This window comes from Oryctolagus cuniculus, chromosome 7 (assembly GCF_964237555.1).
Source record: "Oryctolagus cuniculus chromosome 7, mOryCun1.1, whole genome shotgun sequence".
Classification (NCBI taxonomy): Eukaryota; Metazoa; Chordata; class Mammalia; order Lagomorpha; family Leporidae; genus Oryctolagus; species Oryctolagus cuniculus.
In genome coordinates this window covers 136,979,370-136,998,210 of record NC_091438.1, presented here as the reverse complement: position 1 = coordinate 136,998,210, position 18,841 = coordinate 136,979,370, and the positions used below count along the sequence as shown (strand labels likewise).

Below are 18,841 nucleotides of genomic sequence, written 5' to 3'. Positions count from 1 at the left end.
GAGCCAGGAGCTTCCTCTGGGTCTCCCATGTGGGTGCAGGGGCCCAAGGACTTGGGCCATCTTCTACTGCTTTCCCAGGCCATAGCAGAGAGCGGGATTGGAAGAGGAGCAGCTGGCACTAGAAGCAGTGCCCATATGGGATGTTGATGCTTATGGCCAGGGGTTTAATCCACTGTGCCACAGCACTGGTCCCCGAGCCCCAGTGATTTTAAAGCAAACCTCGTTCATAAACATCTTTGAACTAGACTACTTTTCTAGTTTCCTTTTCTTATTATTCCCCCAAAATGCTCAGACTTATTTAACAAATTATTTTAGACTATGAGTTTCACATATGTAGTATATAAACTATATATATATATATATTTGCTTTTTACTTGCTAGAATCAGTTTATATACAGCATTCCACTGGTAAAAACAGAAGGAGGCAAAGAGAACTACCTGTCCCTGCACCAAACAAGTTGGCAAACACTGCACCTAACCTAACATACTCTCTCATACAACTTGGTCTTTACCTCTAGTTTCACCTTTTTCGTCATCTTTCTCTTGTCAACAGCTATTCTTCCAAGGCTCATATTAGGCTCTGTGTTCCCAGAGCACCTGTGTACATGGCTATGGTAGCATTTATCACCTCTCAGTGCAACAGAGTGTTTGCTCCTGAGGCTAGTGCTGTGGTACAGTAGGTTAAGTTGCCACCCATGGCACCAGCATCCCATATGGGGTAACAGTTTGAGCCCCAGTTGCATACTTATTTTTTTTAAAAGGTTTATTTATTTATTTGAAAGTCAGAATTAGAGAGAGACAGACAGACAGACAGACAGACAGACATAGAGAGATCTTCTATCCACTGGTTCACTCCCCAAATAAGAGCAACGGCCAAGGCTGGGCCAGACCGAAGCCAGGAGCTAGGAGTCTCTCATCTGGGTGCAGAGGCCCAAGCACTTAGGCCTTCCTCTGATGCTTTAAACCAGCAGGGACCTGGTTTAGAAGTGGAGGAGCCGGGACTTGAACCAGCGCTCATATGGGATGCCAGCACTGCAGAATGTGGCTTGGCCTGCTGCACCACAATGCCAGTCCCCAGCTGGCCATTTGGGAAGTGATCAAGCAGATGGGAGTGAACCATCGGATGGAAGACCTCTCTCTCTCTCTGCCTCTCCTCTGTGTAACTCTGACTTTCAAACAATTAAATAAATCTTTTTTAAAAAAAGAGAGAGAAAGTAGAAAGTTCTGGTTATCAGTTTAGTTAATCCTATTTGCTCTGTTGCCCACAGAGAGAGGCAGAGACAGAGAGAGGGAGAGGGAGGAGAGGGGGAGGGAGAGGATGTACAACAGCAGCTCTCAACTACTGGTTTATTCCTCAAATGCCTGTAACAGCTGGTACAGAGCAGGTCCAAAGCCGGGAGCCAGGAACCCAATCCAAGTCTCTCACATGGGTGGCAGGGCCCTAACTACCCAAGCCATCACCTACTGCCTCCCAGAGTGATCCACACTAGTAGGAAGCTGGAGCCGAGATGTGAACCCAGGCATTCCAATAAGGGACACAGGCATCCCAGTTAGTAGCTTAGCTGCTATGCTAAATGTCCACCCCTATTTTTAACTTAAAAAAAAAAAAAGTTAAGTTTACTTGCCTTTTTAGCCTATTTTCTTACATCTTTTAATTAAATAACAAAAAGATATAAAAGAGCATAAAATATACATGCACAGCTAAATGAGTAACATGTAACCATTTCTTGTTCAAGAAACAGAACAGTTGATCCTTCTTTCCCTGAAAAGCCTTCACCAATGCCCTTCATTCTTGGAGTCATTTTGGAAAAGAGTAAAGAAACCATCATGGGTTTGGGGATCAGCCCCTGAATTCAAATCCATGCACAAGACTAGGTCAGAGCGGATAAAAAGAAGCACCAAGATGCCAGGGTATGTTTGTACCTATTAATGTGTGTGAGGGCATGTCCACAACTATGCCTACCCAGGCCAACACACTGACTTACAGTAATCTTAAATTTGCCCTTCTAATGTTAAATATTTTTAAAGCAGAAGCATATTCTAACTAAGCAGGCACAGTGCTGTGTTGCTCCAGGCTTAAAACAAACCTTAATCGGAAACCACATTAATAAGACACAAGTTTCACAAGAACACAAATCTAGGCCAATTTCCTATATTACTTTACCCCGATGTGGATAGTAAAGATGTTTTAAGTGAAAAGTGGCATTATGGGGCTGCACAATTCCATCCATCCAATAGGCTCATTCCATTCAACCAGAACAGGGGTTCTCTGCTCACAGCAGGCATCCAACAGGGTAGCACATATATGCTCTCAGAGTGAGAAAGCAACACCTTCTCACATACAACCCCCTGGAGAGAGATGGGAAAGGGGAGGGGGAGGACTTTACACCTGCAATCTCTAACTCTATCAGCACTAGGACTGGGAAAAACAGCAGCTATATATATATATATATATATATATATATATACACACACACACACACACACACACACACACATATATATAATATATATACACATACACATTTAATATATACATACACGTTTCCCAATACAGCCAATAACTTTCAAAGAATCTTCTCAGGCCATTTTTTCCTTGGGAGACTAGTAAGTATAATCAGTCAGCAGCCAATCTTTGTCTTCCTAATAACAGACTTAGTCAAGCCCCAATAACTGCATAAACAAGTTGCTTAAATGGCCAGCAGTCAAAATTCTTACTCCTCATGGTAAAAAACAAAATGAAACAAATAAACAAGAAAATACTATGAACACAAAGTCATAATAATTAAGGCATCTCAATTTCAATGAACATCTGTCACTGGGCTTTTGGATAGTAAAAATGACCACTAAAAACAGAACAACATATCTCCCATGGGGCAGACATGAGCCACTCTGAATCCTCAGAGACTCCTGTGATATGTGACCTGGGATCCACATGAGTTTTACAATACCACTGAATATCCATCTAAATGTAGCCATATGTTTTCAGTTTTTACCTCATTTTCTATTAAGACTAGGCAGCAAAGGTAATACACAAGCATGTAACTTGTGGCCCACAGTGAAAATCCAGTTAGCCAGCTAGCTGATAGGTCTGAAGAGGAGGAAAACTGCTTTCCAGGCTTAAGGCAGCTTTCGCTTGCACTAGAAGTCCAGGAGCTACATGACAAACGTCTTGATTTTTCTGTTTTTCAATTTCCCTATCACCAAAAGTAAGCCAGCCCTGTCTGTCAAGTGCCCAGGCTGTGCGGCAGCAGTGTCAAAGGCTGCCATTTGCTCCAAGGCATTGCCATCTGCAGCAACACAACATTTTGTCTCCGGAAAATAAACACATCTGCCTCTGCCAGTGTCCTCCCACTGTGCCGCCCATCTGGAGCAGGTGAGCTGGAAGGCAAGCCTGGGCATGGCTGAGGCAGGCGCAAGCAGGAGAGATGAGGCCTCAAGGGAGATGGCACATGGAGAGGAAGGCAGTGCTGCGTCATGTCATATCCTGCTAACCACCTTTGCCAAAAAGCATGTGAAATTACTCTTGCTAGTGATATTTTAATCACAAGTAACAAATGGTTGGTTGTGTTTAGAGTATAAGACCCGCATCGAAGTTTCACCTGGGCCATCTGTTCACAAGGTCACAGGACCGTACTGATACCAATAAACACATGATGTCTTTGGTGCCAGCAACCTAAGGCAAGAGGAGAATGACTCTAGTGAAGGGAAGAAGGCTCAAAGTAATGATATTCTTCTAGGACAACAATATGCTAGATACGCCTGATACTAACCAGACAAAACATACTCTAATTTAGGCTGAAACCCTAGGACAACCAGTGGTCACATCTGGAAATGATTAACCCCTGAAATTCTTTCCTAGATGTTCTTTGCTTTTCACTGAGAATAAATAATAAATAAATAAATTCAAGAATGATTATGGTCTTGACATCAGATCTTTAAGTCATCCAATTTGGGCACTTCAGAAAGAAACCATACAATAATTCAATCAAATGCTCTTTCCCCCAAAGTTTTCAACTAACAGCAGAGGTAGCGCTAAACCTCCTGTAGCAGTGTTTTCTCAACTCTACCCACTAGTTTTCAAACGAGAAGGGAACAAGTGAAGCTACCTTCTCAAATAAAACACAATATAGAATTCCTGTATGTAAAATAGATAAAAGCTGATTCAATCTGTATACAATAGCTGACGTTTTACCACACTGGTCTTCCTTGGTTAGTCTCCTGAGGCAGCTTCATGGAATTAAGTTTGAAAACCGTTATACCAGACCGAATATTTTCCCAATATTTCCACTTTTTATTTGCTAAGCACTTACTTTTGGTTTTTTGTTTTGTTTCGTTTTGACAGGCAGAGGAGACAGTGAGAGAGAGAGACAGAGAGAAAGGTCTTCCTTTACCGTTGGTTCACCCTCCAATGGCTACTGCAGCTGGTGCACCGTGCTGATCCGAAGCCAGGAGCCAGGTGCTTCTCCTGGTCTCCCATGTGGGTGCAGGGCCCAAGCACTTGGGCCATCCTCCACTGCACTCCCAGGCCACAGCAGAGAGCTGGCCTGGAAGAGGAACAACCGGGACAGAATCCGGCATCCTGACCGGGACTAGAACCTGGTGTGCCGGCGCCACAGGCGGAGGATTAGCCTATTGAGCCACAGCACCGGCCTGCTAAGCACTTACAAGTGTAGCCTTTTAAGAATATTACCAAAGACATCAAGTAATTAAGAAAAAAACTCAATGAAAATATTTTGGCTGGTGATCAGTAGTAATGCCCTAAAGATTATATACCACAAAGGCCAGTATTTTATTCTAAGCAAATTCCATATTTCACTAGGACATCAAATTTGACTGGCTCATATCTGTCTCCACATCTGTAAAATGAGACAGTAGGGACCAGCACTATGGCATAGCAGGTAAAGTCACCACCTACAACATGGGCATATGGGTGCCACTTTGTGTCCTGGCTGCTCCACTTCCAATCCAGCTCCCTGCTAATGTACTTGGGAAAGCAGCAGATGATGGCCCAAGTACTTGGGCTCCTGTCACCCATGCAGGAGACCTAGATAAAGCTCTATCTCCTGGCTTTGGCCTGGCCCAGACCGGCAGCCATTTGGAGAATGAGCCAGCAGATGGAAAATATCTCTTGTGTCTCCTTCTCCTTATGTAACTCTTTCAAATAAATGAATCTTAAAAAAAAAAAAAGGAGGGGGGGAGAGATGGGGGACAGTGATACTAACAATTTTACAACATTCAGATGGATACACCATATATGCAACATAATTCATTTCAAGTAAGAAATATCCCATTCCCGGTGTTGTGGTATAGTGGGTAAAGCTGCCACCTGTGACACCAGCATCTCATATGCGCACTGGTACAAGTCCCAGCTGCTCCACTTCCAATCCAGCTCCCTGCTAATGCACCTGACAAAGCAGCAGATGGCCCAAGTACTTGGGACCCTGCACCCTCGTGGGAGATCTGGAAGAAGTTCCTGGCTCCTGGCTTCAGCCTGCCCAGTCCTGGCTGTTGCAGCCATTTAGAGAGTGCACCAGCAGATGGAAGACCTCTCTCTTTGTCCACCCCTCTCTCTGTAACTCTGCCTTTCAAATAAATAAAAAATAAATCTTTAAAAGTAAGCAACCAAAAGGAAATAGCCCTGTTCAGTCCACTGAATATAGATGGTCAGTGTTAGTTTATTTCTATTTTTCCTATTAATATTGGCAATTTTCTCTCTTTTTAAAATTAATTATTTTATTTGAGAGGCAGAGTTAAAGAGACAGGGAAAGAGAAGGGTCTTCCATCTGTTGGTTCACTCTGCAAATGGCCGCATGGCTGGAGCTGGGCTGATCCAAAGCCAGGAGCCAGGAGCTTCCTTCAGATCTCCCATGTGAGTGCAGGGGCCCAAGCTGGGGCCATCCTCTGCTGCTTTCCCAGGTGCATCGGCAGGGAGCTATATCAAAAATGAAGCAGCTGGGGCTCAAACGGGTGCCTATATGGGTGCCAAAGGTGGAGGCTTAACCTACTATGCCATGGAGTTGGCTCTACTCTCTCTCTCTCAAGACTTATTTATTTGAAAAGTAGAGTAACGTAGAGGCGGAGAGGAGAGGAAAGGGGAGGGGAGGGGAGGAGAGGAGAGGAGAGGGGAGGGGAGGGGAGGGGAGGGGAGGAGAGGGAGGTCTCCCATCTGCCGGTTCACTCCCCAAATGGCCGCAACAGCTGGAACTGGGCCGATCTGGAGCCAAGAACTTCTTCCAGGTCTATCACGTGGATGCAGGGACCCAAGGACTTGGGCCATCCTCCACTGCCTTCCCAGGCCACAGTAGAGAGCTGGATCGGAAGTGGAGCAGCCAGGACCCAAACCAGTGCCCATATGGGATGCTGGCACTGAGGTGGCGGCCCCACCCGCTACACCACAGTACTGGCCCTGTCCTCTATCTCTCTTTACGAACAGATCAGTTCAATCAAAAATAGCACAACAACATAGGGAGCTAACTTAGAGCCATTAAATTGCTTCTTCAATTAAATAGCAAATGTAGCATAAAAACAAAAATGATTTAAGTTATATGTGCCACATACAGTGGTAAGAGTTTTATAAAATTACCTAATATTTATAATAATTCCATAAAATAGGTATTACTTTGCTAGTAGAAAAATTAAACTTAGAATTTGTATAAAGACATACAATTAGCAAGTCATACCATTAGCAAGTCAATAAACATCTATTTAAACAGCCTGATCCTAGAGACCGCTCTTAACCACAATGTCTTTTTAAAAATTTACTTATTTTTATTTATTTGAAAGGCAAGAAAGAGGGAGGGACGGAGGAAGGAAGGGGAAAGGGGGAAAGAGACAAAGAGAGAGATCTTTCAACTGTCAGTTCACTCTTTAAAAGCCTGTGTAGCCAGGGCTGGTCAGGCCAAAGCCAGGAGCCAGGAACTCCATCTGAGTTTCCCGTTTGGGTGGCAGGGGCTCAGTACTTGAGGCATCATCTGCTGCCTCTCAGGATGTGCATTAGCAGGAAGCTGGACTGCAACTGGGAGCAGGACTCAGTCCCAGGCCCTCTGATATAGGATGTAGGCATTCCCATGTAGGCATTCCTTAATCCACTGCACCTTAACATTCACTCTGCCTGCATCTTTTTTTTTTTAAGATTTATTTATGGGCGCCAGTGCTGTGGCAACAGCAGGTAAGGCCACAGCCTGCAGTGCCAGCATCCCATATGGGTGCCAGTTGAAGTCCCAGTTGCTCCACTTCTGATCCAGCTCCCTGCTGATGTGCCTGGGAAAGCAAGAGAGGATGGCCCTGGTACTTGGGCCCCTGCACCAACATGGGAGACCTGAAGGAAGCTCCTGGCTCCTGGCTTTGAATCAACCCAGTTCCAGCCATTGTGGCCATTTGGGGAGCAAACCAGCAGAAGGAAGATCGATCTTTCTCTCTCTGTAACTCTTTCAAATAAAATATATTAAATCTCAAAAGAGAGAGAGAGAGAGAGAAAGAAAGAAAATAGTACTGAATTTAAAAAAAGATTATTTAAGTACTTATTTGAAAGATATAATATCAGAGGGAGAGACAGAGAGATCTCCCATCTGCCGGTTCACTCTTCAAAAGACCACAACACCCAGGTTTGGCCAGGTCAAAGCCAGGAGTCCAGAACTTCATCCAGGTCTCCCACATGAGTGGCAAGACTTCAGCCATCATCTGTTGCCTTCCCAGGTGCAATAGCAGTGAGCTGGATAGAAGTGAAGCATCCAGGACTGGAACAGGCCCTTCATTATGGTATGTCAGCTTTGCCACAATACTGGCCCTGCATCTTAATGAACCAATTTACCTAGGATCTACTATATACTCCTTGGTAAATAAATGTTCTCCTAACCCAACATAACCCCCAAACACATACACATAAATGCATGCACATATACACTGCAAATTGGAAATTAAATAATTTGAGATGTAGACACAATTATGTATAGTATCTGGCTGACCCAAAATAAGTCTTATGTGCCAACTGGTATAACTGTGTAAATGTTCCAAATTTAATTCCTCTATATTTATTAGGAAGACTGACCAAGCAATCGTCACCTATCTCAGAATAAAATGACTAAATTATAAATTCACATTTTAGAACTAATAATTCATTTTTGATTGGGGCTTGGGGAAGCAGGGATTGGACCTATCATAGAAGCATAAGGCAGAGGTAGTCAATATTTACTACAGCCTCATACCATTGTCTACAAAGGATATTTATTTGTTAAGACATCAAACATTTCTGCTAGAAGATTAACTAGATTGACTGCAATTGCATCAAGCACATTGTCACTCTTATCTCAATTTTTAAAAGGAGTTTAATTCACTTAATGTCTGCAGCATTTATGACAAAGTGTTTTTTGTGTCCAAAGCTGACTTCTGCCTGGTAAGTCAGAGGAACAAGCCACAGCATACTCTTTGCTGAATACTGAAAGAATTTCTAGGTGGCATGAAAGCTAATACTTGACTCATTTTCCATCTCAAGCAGGGAGCAAGAGAAGATCACTGACCTTTCACTTAGATCAAAACAATGTAAGTAAATTTGTCTCCTCCCCTCAATCTATCTTATCTCTAGCTTCTCTTTAAACTTCAGTCTTTCAGACTGCATAATGCCTTGGTTAAAGTTATCGCTGACAGTCTATTTATTATCAAAAAGTCCTCAGTCCAGTATTGCTAGATACTAGAAAATAAACTGTTTTAAAGATCTATAGTAACTTTTTAAAAACATAACTCCTGTGTAGATTCTTTTTAAACTTAGTTTAAGAAAGTGTAGCTTAAAATAAAACCATGACCAGCACCATATACACTACTGAAGAGCCAAGGAACTGACCTTACAGCACAACAGTCAATGATGGCACCATCATTATTTGTAGCTTTGTCTGACCTGATGCGTGACCTGGAGCTAGTCCTGCTGCCACTTTATGGCTTTTACTCCATATCAGTGACAGAATTAACTACTATCTGTCTCAGTGGAATAGTGAGTAGATTAAATTATTAAGCAAAATGCTTTGGGCAAAAGTCATATGAATGTTAAATATTGTGATTTACAAGCATTAATTTTCCTAGCACTCCTGTGGGGATGGGAAGTTATCTCGATTTCATAGATGAGTAGACAGGCACAGGAGGTAAGGTCACAGAGAAGGCTCTATTTACTTAGTCCCTGTGGGAAGGGAATAACACACACCTTTAGCAATCAAATAAACCTTGGCACATCCTACACAATCTTCAATGCATTCAATCCTGAACTTAATGCTGCATCTTTTAACTTGCTGTCAATGGAATTAAGACAGCTCTTAGATAGCAACAAGGCCAAAATTAAGCAAGGAAGACCAATTCTGTACGCTCAGCAAAAATAATTACAGAGAAACAAAGATAAATAATCTCAAGATGAAAATTTGCATTATTATTTTCAAGGTTCCACCTCCAGCATCATACAGGAAACTTTAGTCACAGGAATTAAGAAATACGATTTCCTATGGAAACACTTAGAAAAAATTTTGGCAATTTCTTATAAAACTAAATCTATTCTTAGTATATCAACCAACAATCAACAATCACATTCCTAGGCATTCACCCAAAGGAGTTAAAAACTTACATTCAAACAAAAACCTGCATGTGGATGTTTTTGGTAGCTTTATTCACAATTGTAAAACTTGGAAGCAAACAAGAAGGAAGTGAATGGATAGACTATGGTACATTCAGATAATGGAAAATTATTCAGCACTAAACAGAAATGAGCTAACAAGCCATAGAAAGACATGGAGGAACTTTAAATGCATACCACTAAGTAAATGAAGTCAGTCTGAAAAGGATATGTAAGGTGTGATTCCAACTATATGACATTCTGGAAAAGGTAAAATTATGGAATTAATAAAAATATCAGGACCTGGAGAGGTAGGCATGAATGAACAGATTGGGGCACAGAATATTTTCAGAACAGTGAAACTACTCTGTATGATACTACAATGATGAGTTCATGTTATAAAACATTTGTCCAAAGCCATAGAATGTACAATACCTTGAGTGATATAAACTATGGAGTTTGGCAATTATGATATGTCAATGTAGGTTCACTAATTATAAGATGCATATCATGAATGTTGGTAACAGGGAATGTTATAATGGGTATGGGGGAGGGAGTATATGGAGTATATTTGTACTCTCTTCTTAATTTTGCTGTAAACTTAAAACTGCTCCAAAAAATAAAGTCTTTTTAGAGAGAGGAAAAAAAAGCTGTCAAAGGTCTTCATATGGGCATAAGCCCACAAATTCTCTGGGAATGTGTGTTTGTCCTACTGGCTTTAAGTAGCAACTGTGCAGAGAGAAAAAAACAAATCTAAGGGGAGTGAAGGATAAAGGAATAGCAAGGAAGGGTTCAGGAAAGCCAAAAAAAGCAAAAATACTACTTATGTCTAACAGGAATGTAAAAGAAGTACAGAATATTCTTCTGTTCTTATCTAAGGCTACCTGCTAGACTGCTTACCCGACTCCGAAGACAGTCAGCCAGGTTTCGCCGTGTGAAATTTGCTGCTGCTGTGGGAGACAATTCATAGCCTGGACAAGAGATAAAGAGTCACACTTAAAGCAAAGCAGAAGAAATAACGGTATCCCAAATCACTTCACTATGCCTGCTTAATCTACCGCAAATCACTTCACTATGCCTGCTTAATCTACCGCCTTAAAAAAATTATAGAAATGGCCTCATCTAGTAATTTTATACATGCAATTATTATAGCTCCATATTATACCAGTACAGTATGAAGCAGTGTTACTGAACTAAGGAAGTAACTAGAAACAAGGTTCTCTCTGACAGAGTACCACCACAAACTCCAGGAAGTTAACTAGTATCATGTAACAGGGAGCCTTTCCCAGTGGATAAAAGCTCTTAACTGCAGACAGCCCACAAAACACAAATGTCCTAATTATCTCTTTAGACAGGAACCTACCACAGAACTAAGGTAGAACCCTTTTAAGGTACCATAAATGCTTACAATTAGAGTTTTACAAAGCATTTTCATAAATATTATTAAATAAAGGCCTAGAGAGGATAGATAACTTGTCACATAGAAAACAGTAAAGCCAAGCTTTACTTATGTCTTTTTGCTCTGAGATTCAGATATACTTGAACTGAAACCATTTCCTCTGAAATATGCAACACTTAAAACGTCTGGTATTACCACCCCCATCTCTAAGATTATTTTAGTTTTATCTTCCAAGAAGCAGTATTACAATGGTTCTCTGCTCTGGGAATTTTGCAGAAAATCTTTAAGATTAGAAGGATTAGATTTTTAGGGTCTAGAAAAGTTTTTTAAAATAGGAAAACTCAAATGTCTTGTGATCACATGGTTCTGCTCATGTGTAGAACTGCAACAGAATAACTTTTAGTTCACATTTAAAGACAAACCAACAATTATAGGTGGTACTGTGTTTTTCAAAAATTCATAAGTTAAAGTCTTAACACCCAGTACCTCAGAATGTGACTGTATTTGGAGATAGATTCATTAAAGATGCAATTAAGTTAAAATGAGGTCATCAGAGTGGGCCCTAATTCAGGTGTCATTATAAGAATTCTGGACACAGACAGTTCAGAGGAAAAATCATGGGAAGGCACAGGCCTTGGAAGAAGTCCATCCTAGGGGCCAGCACTGTGGCGTAGTAAGCTAAGCCTCTGCCTGTGGCACCAGCATCCTATATGGGTACCAGTTCCAGTCTCGGCTGCTCCTCTTCTGATCCAGCTCTCTGCTATGGCCTGGGTAAGCAGTAGAAGATGGCCCAAGTGTTTGGGCCCCTGCATCCACGTGGGAGATCCAGAAGAAGCTCCTGGTTGATGGCTTTGGATAGGCCCAGCTCCAGGCTCTGTGGTCACTTGGGAAGTGAACCAGCAGTTGGAAGGCCTTTCTCTCTGTCTCTCCCTCTCTGTCTATAACTCTACCTCTTAAATAAATAAATAAAATCTTAAAAAAAAAAAAAAAAAGTTTATCCTGCTGACACCTTCATCTCAGACCTCTAGTCTCCAGAACTAGGGAAAACCTCATTTCTGGACGCTGGCACTGTGGATCACTTGGTTAATCCTCTGCCTGCGGCGCCAGCATCCCATATGGGTGCCAAGTTCTAGTCCCAGTTGCTCCTCTGCCAGTCCAGCTCTCTGCTGTGACCCGGGAGGGCAGTGGAGGATGGCCTAGGTGCTTGGACTCCTGCACCCGCGTGGGAGACCAGGAAGAAGCACCTGGCTCCTGGCTTCAGATCGGCACAGTGCCAGCCGTAGCGGCCACTTGGGAAGTGAACCAATGGAAGCAAGACCTTTCTCTCTGTCTCTGTCTCTCACTGTCTATAACTCTGTCAAATAAAAAAAATAAAAATTTCTGTTAAGACCTCCCCAAGTGGGGCTGGCATTACAGTACAGCAGATTAAGTCATCACCTTCCACATCCATAAAGGTAGTGGTTCCAGTTCCGTCTGCTTCAATTCTGATCCACCTTCTTACTAACGCATCTGGGAAAGCAGTGGAACATGGCCCAAGTAGTTTGGCCCCTGTCACCCACGTGGGAGACCCAGATGGAGTTCTAGGCTCTTGGCTTCAGCCTGGCTCTGCCTCAGCCATTGCAGTCACTTGGCCAGCAGACAGAAGATCTCTTTACCTCTGTAACTCTGCTTTTAAAATAAATCTTAAAGTAAATCTTTGTTATAGCAGCACTGAAAAACCTATCTACCACAGCTATTCTCTAAGTCTTACCCACCATTTCGCATCTTATAAAGTTGCACATTTTTTTGAATATATTCTGCAAACTGCACAGTGTCTCCAGCTTCTCCAACACATAGAAGTAATATTTTTTCACTCATCTTAAACATCTTGTCATGATCTGCTCAAAGAAAAGAAACTATGTTAGAATCTGCCTTAACACAAACAGACAGCTATTATGTATGCAACCTAAGTAGGTTTATTAATTGCTATCTTGAATAATTTTACTAATCATTGTCTTCAGATTTTAATACACAACAGTATTAATTTCTTTCACTCTCCATGTTAAAACATCAACATGTTATTAATGTCAATTTCATATGTATTCTCAAAAACAGATATGACATGACAATTTCAACATTTAAAGATATTTGGAAAGCAAGGAGCAGTAGAGGAAACTAAAGGAATCTAACCAATGGTGATTATCTTTAGGTTCATAATTACAAAGCCCTCAGACGTTCCTACAGATACAAATTGTAGTTATTACATTTATACACATATAAAGCATGTATTTGAAAAGGGCCAGTGCTACAATTAGAAAGAACTGCTCCACAAAATAGAAAATCGACTGTGATATAAATCACCTTAGAAAGTAAACCAACTCCATCTCCAAAGCAAAAACAAAAAACAAAAAAGAAAGCCTAAAACGATTGCCAAAGAAAAGTTCTAACAGAAATTCTGACATTAAGCTATACAGAATACCTCACAAAAATCTAAATACTCTAATCTTATCTAGCTGAACCAGACTCAGATTAGATAGATAAATAAATATTCAGATTGCAATTACTGCCTAAGGAAGATAAAACTTCATATTCAATCTGCGGCTTCAGAAACAGCCTGTATCTTCCCATCTTATTCTCACTTTCACTTTTCATTTTTTCAAATAGTGCTGAATAATCTTCCCTGGGAGACATGTTTCCCAGTTTGAAAGCTTCTGAAATGTCAAAATCCCTTAATAGGATTAAAGAGCAAAATGCTACTATCAAATACTTTACAAGTGTTTGAGAGTTAGAGATACCAATAATATGGCTTCTTAGACTTTGGGGAAAAACTACACAAAATGTGCCTACAGATAGTATCAAATTGCCTTAAAACTCCTAAACAAGCTCACTTTTATTTGTTACAGGCTACAGGAGATTTAAAGACTGTGGGTTTGTAAACTTGTTTATAAAAGAAAAAAATTCACTTACAGATATATTATCCATGCAAAGAAAAGGACCAGAAGGGTATAGTCCAAGTTCTTGGAGGTGTTAAGCATATGGGCAATTTTTATTTCCTTCTTTTTTGCCTATCAGTATTTCCTGAAATTTCTACACTTAATATGTACCACTTTCATAAAAACAAAACAAAAAAAATACATCATTTTTATAGTTTGAAAAAAGAAGCTGCACTTATTTGGAGGGGAGCTTAGTTGTCATATTTAGAAGAAAGGCTGGGGGCCAGCTCTGTGGCATAGCGGGTAAAGCCACCACCTGCAATGCCCGCATCCCACATGGGCGCCGGTTCGAGTCCCGGCTGCTCCGCTTTCGATCCAGCTCTCTGCTATGGCCTGGGAAAACAGTAGAAGATGGCCCAGGTTCTTGGGCCCCTGCACCCCCGTGGAAGACCCAGAGGAAGCACCTGGCTCCTGGCTTAGGATCGGTGCAGTTCTGGTCATTGCGGCCATCTGGAGAGTGAACCAGCAGAGGGAAGACCTCTCTATCTGTCTCTACCTCTCTTTGTAACTTTGTCTTTCAAATAAATAAAATAAATCTTTAAAAAAAAAAAAGGAAAGAAACTTCATAAAATGTCAAACATCTTTTTTAAACACTGAGCCTATCCAGTGAATAAAGGAGGGTGACATAAAACCACAAGTGATAGACACTAATGTCTCCCTGAGTTGTTCCCTGAGAGCCTCTGCAGCTCTAGGGAATTTCTGATCCTTTGGTGAAGAACTTACAAGAACCACATACATGAAATAAACAGACAATGAATTGAGCATCAGTGTATAATACCATGGAAGCCAATCAGACTAATACCCAACAGACTTCATTAGGATCTGGACTTCAGACTCTGAACTTGGGCATATTACTTGTCTCATTATACTTCACTTTCCAAATGTGTAAAAAATAAAATCACTTACCACTGCCTTACTATCGAGTGAGAGAAACTGTAACAAATTCTATACATATACAATAGTATTCTTAGTGTTGGGTAATATAGTTTAGATCATAACTGTTAGAAGAATTCGTAAAAGAAAGTTGAGTGTGCACTGTAGTAATCTAAGTAACTTAAAAGCAATTCTACGGGCGGGCACTGTGGCATAGCGGGTAAAGCTACCGCTTGCAATGCTGGCATCCCATATGGGTACTGGTTCAAGTCCTGGTTGCTCCACTTCTGATCCAGCTCTCTGCTATGGCCCAAGTCCTTGGACCCCTGCACCCATGTGGGAGACCCGGAAGAAGCTCCTGGCTCCTAGCTTTGGATCGGTACAGCTCTGGCCATTGCAACCATCTGTGGCATGAACCAGCGGATAGAAGACCTCTCTCTCTCTCTCTCTCTCTCTCTGCCTCTGCCTCTGCCTCTCTGTAGCTCTGTCTTTCAAATAAATAAATAAATCTTAAGAAAAGAAAAGCAATTCTATATAGGCCAAGGGGGTAAACTTGGCACAAAATGTACCATACTATATAACCAAACTGAAAGTTGCACCACTTTTTTTTTTTTGGACAGGCAGAGTGGACAGTGAGAGAGAGAGAGACAGAGAGAAAGGTCTTCCTTTGCTGTTGGTTCACCCTCCAATGGCCGCCACAGCCGGCACGCTGCTGCCAGCACATCGTGCTGATCCAAAGCCAGGAGCCAGGTGCTTCTCCTGGTCTCCCATGGGGTGCAGGGCCCAAGCACTTGGGCCATCCTCCACTGCACTCTCTGGCCATAGCAGAGAGCTGGCCTGAAAGAGGGGCAACCGGGAAAGAATCCGGCGCCCCGACCGGGACTAGAACCTGGTGTGCCGGCGCCACAAGGTGGAGGATTAGCCTACTGAGCCATGGCGCCGGCCAGAGTTGCACCACTTTTTAATAAACAAGCAATCTTTGGGAAATGTCTTCTCTATAGAATCAAAATAGGTCACAAAGCGACAATCTGAATAACTGAATGGAAGTATTATTTTATACTCTGAGAAAATAAGTCCTAAGAGTTTATCACTTTTCAGCATTCTTGACTACTCTATACAACTTCCTTCACGCAATGAATAGTTAGTAAAAAGTCCTCATACAATTCTAACACTCGTATTGTTTCTATACCACAAAAGACCACAGGGAAAATCAGAACTGAGCACACTTATTTCCAGCTACTCTTCAGGAACTCAAATTCATTTTTCTCTTTCCCATACCACAGTGGTCTGTCTTTTCTCTGAATACTCTTAGCATTTACTCATGAAGTCATGAATTTTAAAAGTAACCAATTATTAACTTCTTTCATCCTATAAAATCATCTTGCAGTATTTATTTCCTTACTTTAATATCTTCATCTCTTTAATGGATTATACCTAGTATATTGCATTTCCTGTTACTGTATATACTGTGTATTTTTTAAAAAACAAAAGTTCCTTAGAGTTGTTTCCATCGCCCCAGATGGGCCCACAGCCGCACGATCAAACGCCTGTGGCTTACAACTGCAGTGGTGGACACCAGTTCACCTTTGTCCACGTACTCTGGGAAGCCCCAGCTTTAATAATTTTTCTCTCCTTAAACCCAAGATGAACTCTCATCTGCCCTCACAGCTCTCCCTAATCTCCACAAGAATTTCTTCTTCCTCTGTATCACCTGAGAAGCTTGACTGTACTTTTCATAGGACAAAACCCCTTTCTAGTTGTGTTATAATGATTTGTACACATATCTGAATCTCTTATTGAATTGTAACTTCTTTTAAAGTAGGTGTCACATCTGAATCTTCGCAGATCCTCAGCAAGTACAAAGCCAAGTGCACACAGTGCCCAAAACCTACTTGTCAAGATGAACTTTCAGTCAAAGCAGGCTTTCTCAATAGCAGCATGTCTGATCAGTCATGAAAACATAGCCCTAGATTTTTCAGATCCATAACTGAAATCTTTAAAAAATTATGCATTTAGTACTCACTGTAAAGAGATCGTACCGTTTGGCAGTTATGGGCAAAAGAGCTGAACTCAGACTGCACACGTGTGAACACTGCTTCTGGCACCTGAACTTAGGCAAGTTACTTAACCTCTGGGCCTCAAACTAACACCTGTAAAATGGGGATGAAGTAGTGCCCGTCTCAAAAGGTTCAACATGAGTTAACGTGGCACCTCGTACATCCTAAGTCCTTGGCATTCTTACTACTAAATGTCGGTCAAGTGCTAAGTATTTGCATACAACTCATTCGATTCTCCCAACAAGCTTGTGAGTTTGGCATTACTGTAATAACGTAACAGACGAAGAAGCCTGGGCATTTTGAAATAACTTGACTAAGCAAACAGGTGACAGGGCTGCAGTCTGCTAACTTCATTAACTACTTAACTATAAGGGAAGCTTAGCAGCCAATATCTTAGAAAGCCGGAAGAGGAGCATCCAGGCCGAGCCTCGGGTAAAAGCAGAGAAACGCCAACCTGCGAGTCCCACAGGTTCACTCTCCCCGGGAGCCCGCTTTGTGCCCCCAGCGAACTAAGGAAACGTGGGAGTTCGGGGATCCAAGCAACCTGGAGGCCGGCAGGTGCTTTAACACTTCCCAAGCCAATGTCCTTAGGCAAGAAGCAGTTAGCGAAGACCAGAGCAGGAGCACTGACCCAGCAGCCCTGGGGAGAGCGAACGCCACGGCCCCAGGCTCCGCCGCCCGTGTCCTCAGTTCTACAAAACAGGTGCACGAATGGCAGTGCAGGCCGGGTTTCACCTCCCAGGCCTCCCCGGGACGCCCCCGAACCCTCCGGCTGCCCCTATGGCCAGGCCAGGCCTCCTCTGCTTCCTCTCACCGTCCTTCATCTGGACAATATTGCTGGCGGCCACCCGGTCCGAGGCGACAAGGACGTAGTCTGGGCCCTGGATGCCAATGAGGTACTCCATGGTGGCAAGAGGTCGAGGACTACTGGTCCGAGTGAACGCAGGCCTCGCCGGTGAGACAGCACCGCCGGAGCGAAGTTTGGCGCGACGTAAGCCGCGCGACAGCCCCGGCCACAGGCGCTCTCGGATGACGTAAAATGTCGCGAGAGGTTAGAAAGTGGGCGTGGCATTGGGCGTGTTACACTCTGCGCTCATTTAGTGGGCTGTCCTGTTCTTCCACTGTGCTACTTACGTAACGCCAAGTTTCTTTATCTGGAAACTGGGATTTAAAAACTTGCTTGGGCCGGCGCCGCGGCTCGCTAGGCTAATCCTCCGCCTAGCGGCGCCGGCACACCAGGTTCTAGTCCCGGTCGGGGCGCCGGATTCTGTCCCGGTTGCCCCTCTTCCAGGCCAGCTCTCTGCTGTGGCCAGGGAGTGCAGTGGAGGATGGCCCAGGTGCTTGGGCCCTGCACCCCATGGGAGACCAGGAAAAGCACCTGGCTCCTGGCTCCTGCCATCGGATCAGCGCGGTGCGCCGGCCGCAGCGCGCGGGCCGCGGCGGCCATTGGAGGGTGAACCAATGGCAAAGGAAGACCTCTGTCTCTCTCTCTCACTGTCCACTCTGCCTGGGGAAAAAAAAAAAAACCAAGACCTTGCTTGAGGATAAAATCACTGCTGGTAAATGCCGAGCCCATATGGGTTCCAAAAAAGGGTGAGTTCCCAGGTGGCGGTTTCCCTTTTTGCCGGTTAAAATCTCCAGAATCCCGCTCCCTGCAGGCCAGATTGGAGAAAAATTAACTCGAGAGGAGCCCTATTTACGTCCCTCACAGAAATGGTACGTGGTTGTATTAGAGATATCAGCACAAATGCAAAAAGTAATGAATAGTGGAAGAAAAGTATGTTTAGAATCTTTGGAAGGCACGTGATCGTAAGCGTGACAGGGAACCCGGAAGCAATATGCTCATCTGTAGACAAACTTCACTACACAGAATGACAAGCCTCCGTTCGGTGAAAGTCATCCTGAAGTTCAAAATTAAATGCAAACTGAGAATGTTTCAATATACAAA

The 18,841-nt window shown here is 42.8% G+C and overlaps 1 protein-coding gene across 1 annotated transcript in view; it reads right to left on the bottom strand.

Annotated features, from left to right (window-relative positions):
* Positions 1 to 18,035, bottom strand: part of PSMB2 (proteasome 20S subunit beta 2) — a 38,538-nt gene extending 20,503 nt beyond the window's left edge. Inside the window, exons 1-3 of the mRNA XM_002720693.5 lie at positions 17,708 to 18,035; positions 12,746 to 12,868; positions 10,493 to 10,563 (exon numbers count right to left, since the gene is read on the bottom strand). Of these exons, the coding sequence (XP_002720739.1) occupies positions 10,493 to 10,563; positions 12,746 to 12,868; positions 17,708 to 17,798 (285 nt within the window). The 5' untranslated portion in view covers positions 17,799 to 18,035. The remainder of the gene's footprint in view (positions 1 to 10,492; positions 10,564 to 12,745; positions 12,869 to 17,707) is intronic.
* Positions 18,036 to 18,841: the final 806 nt, after the last annotated feature.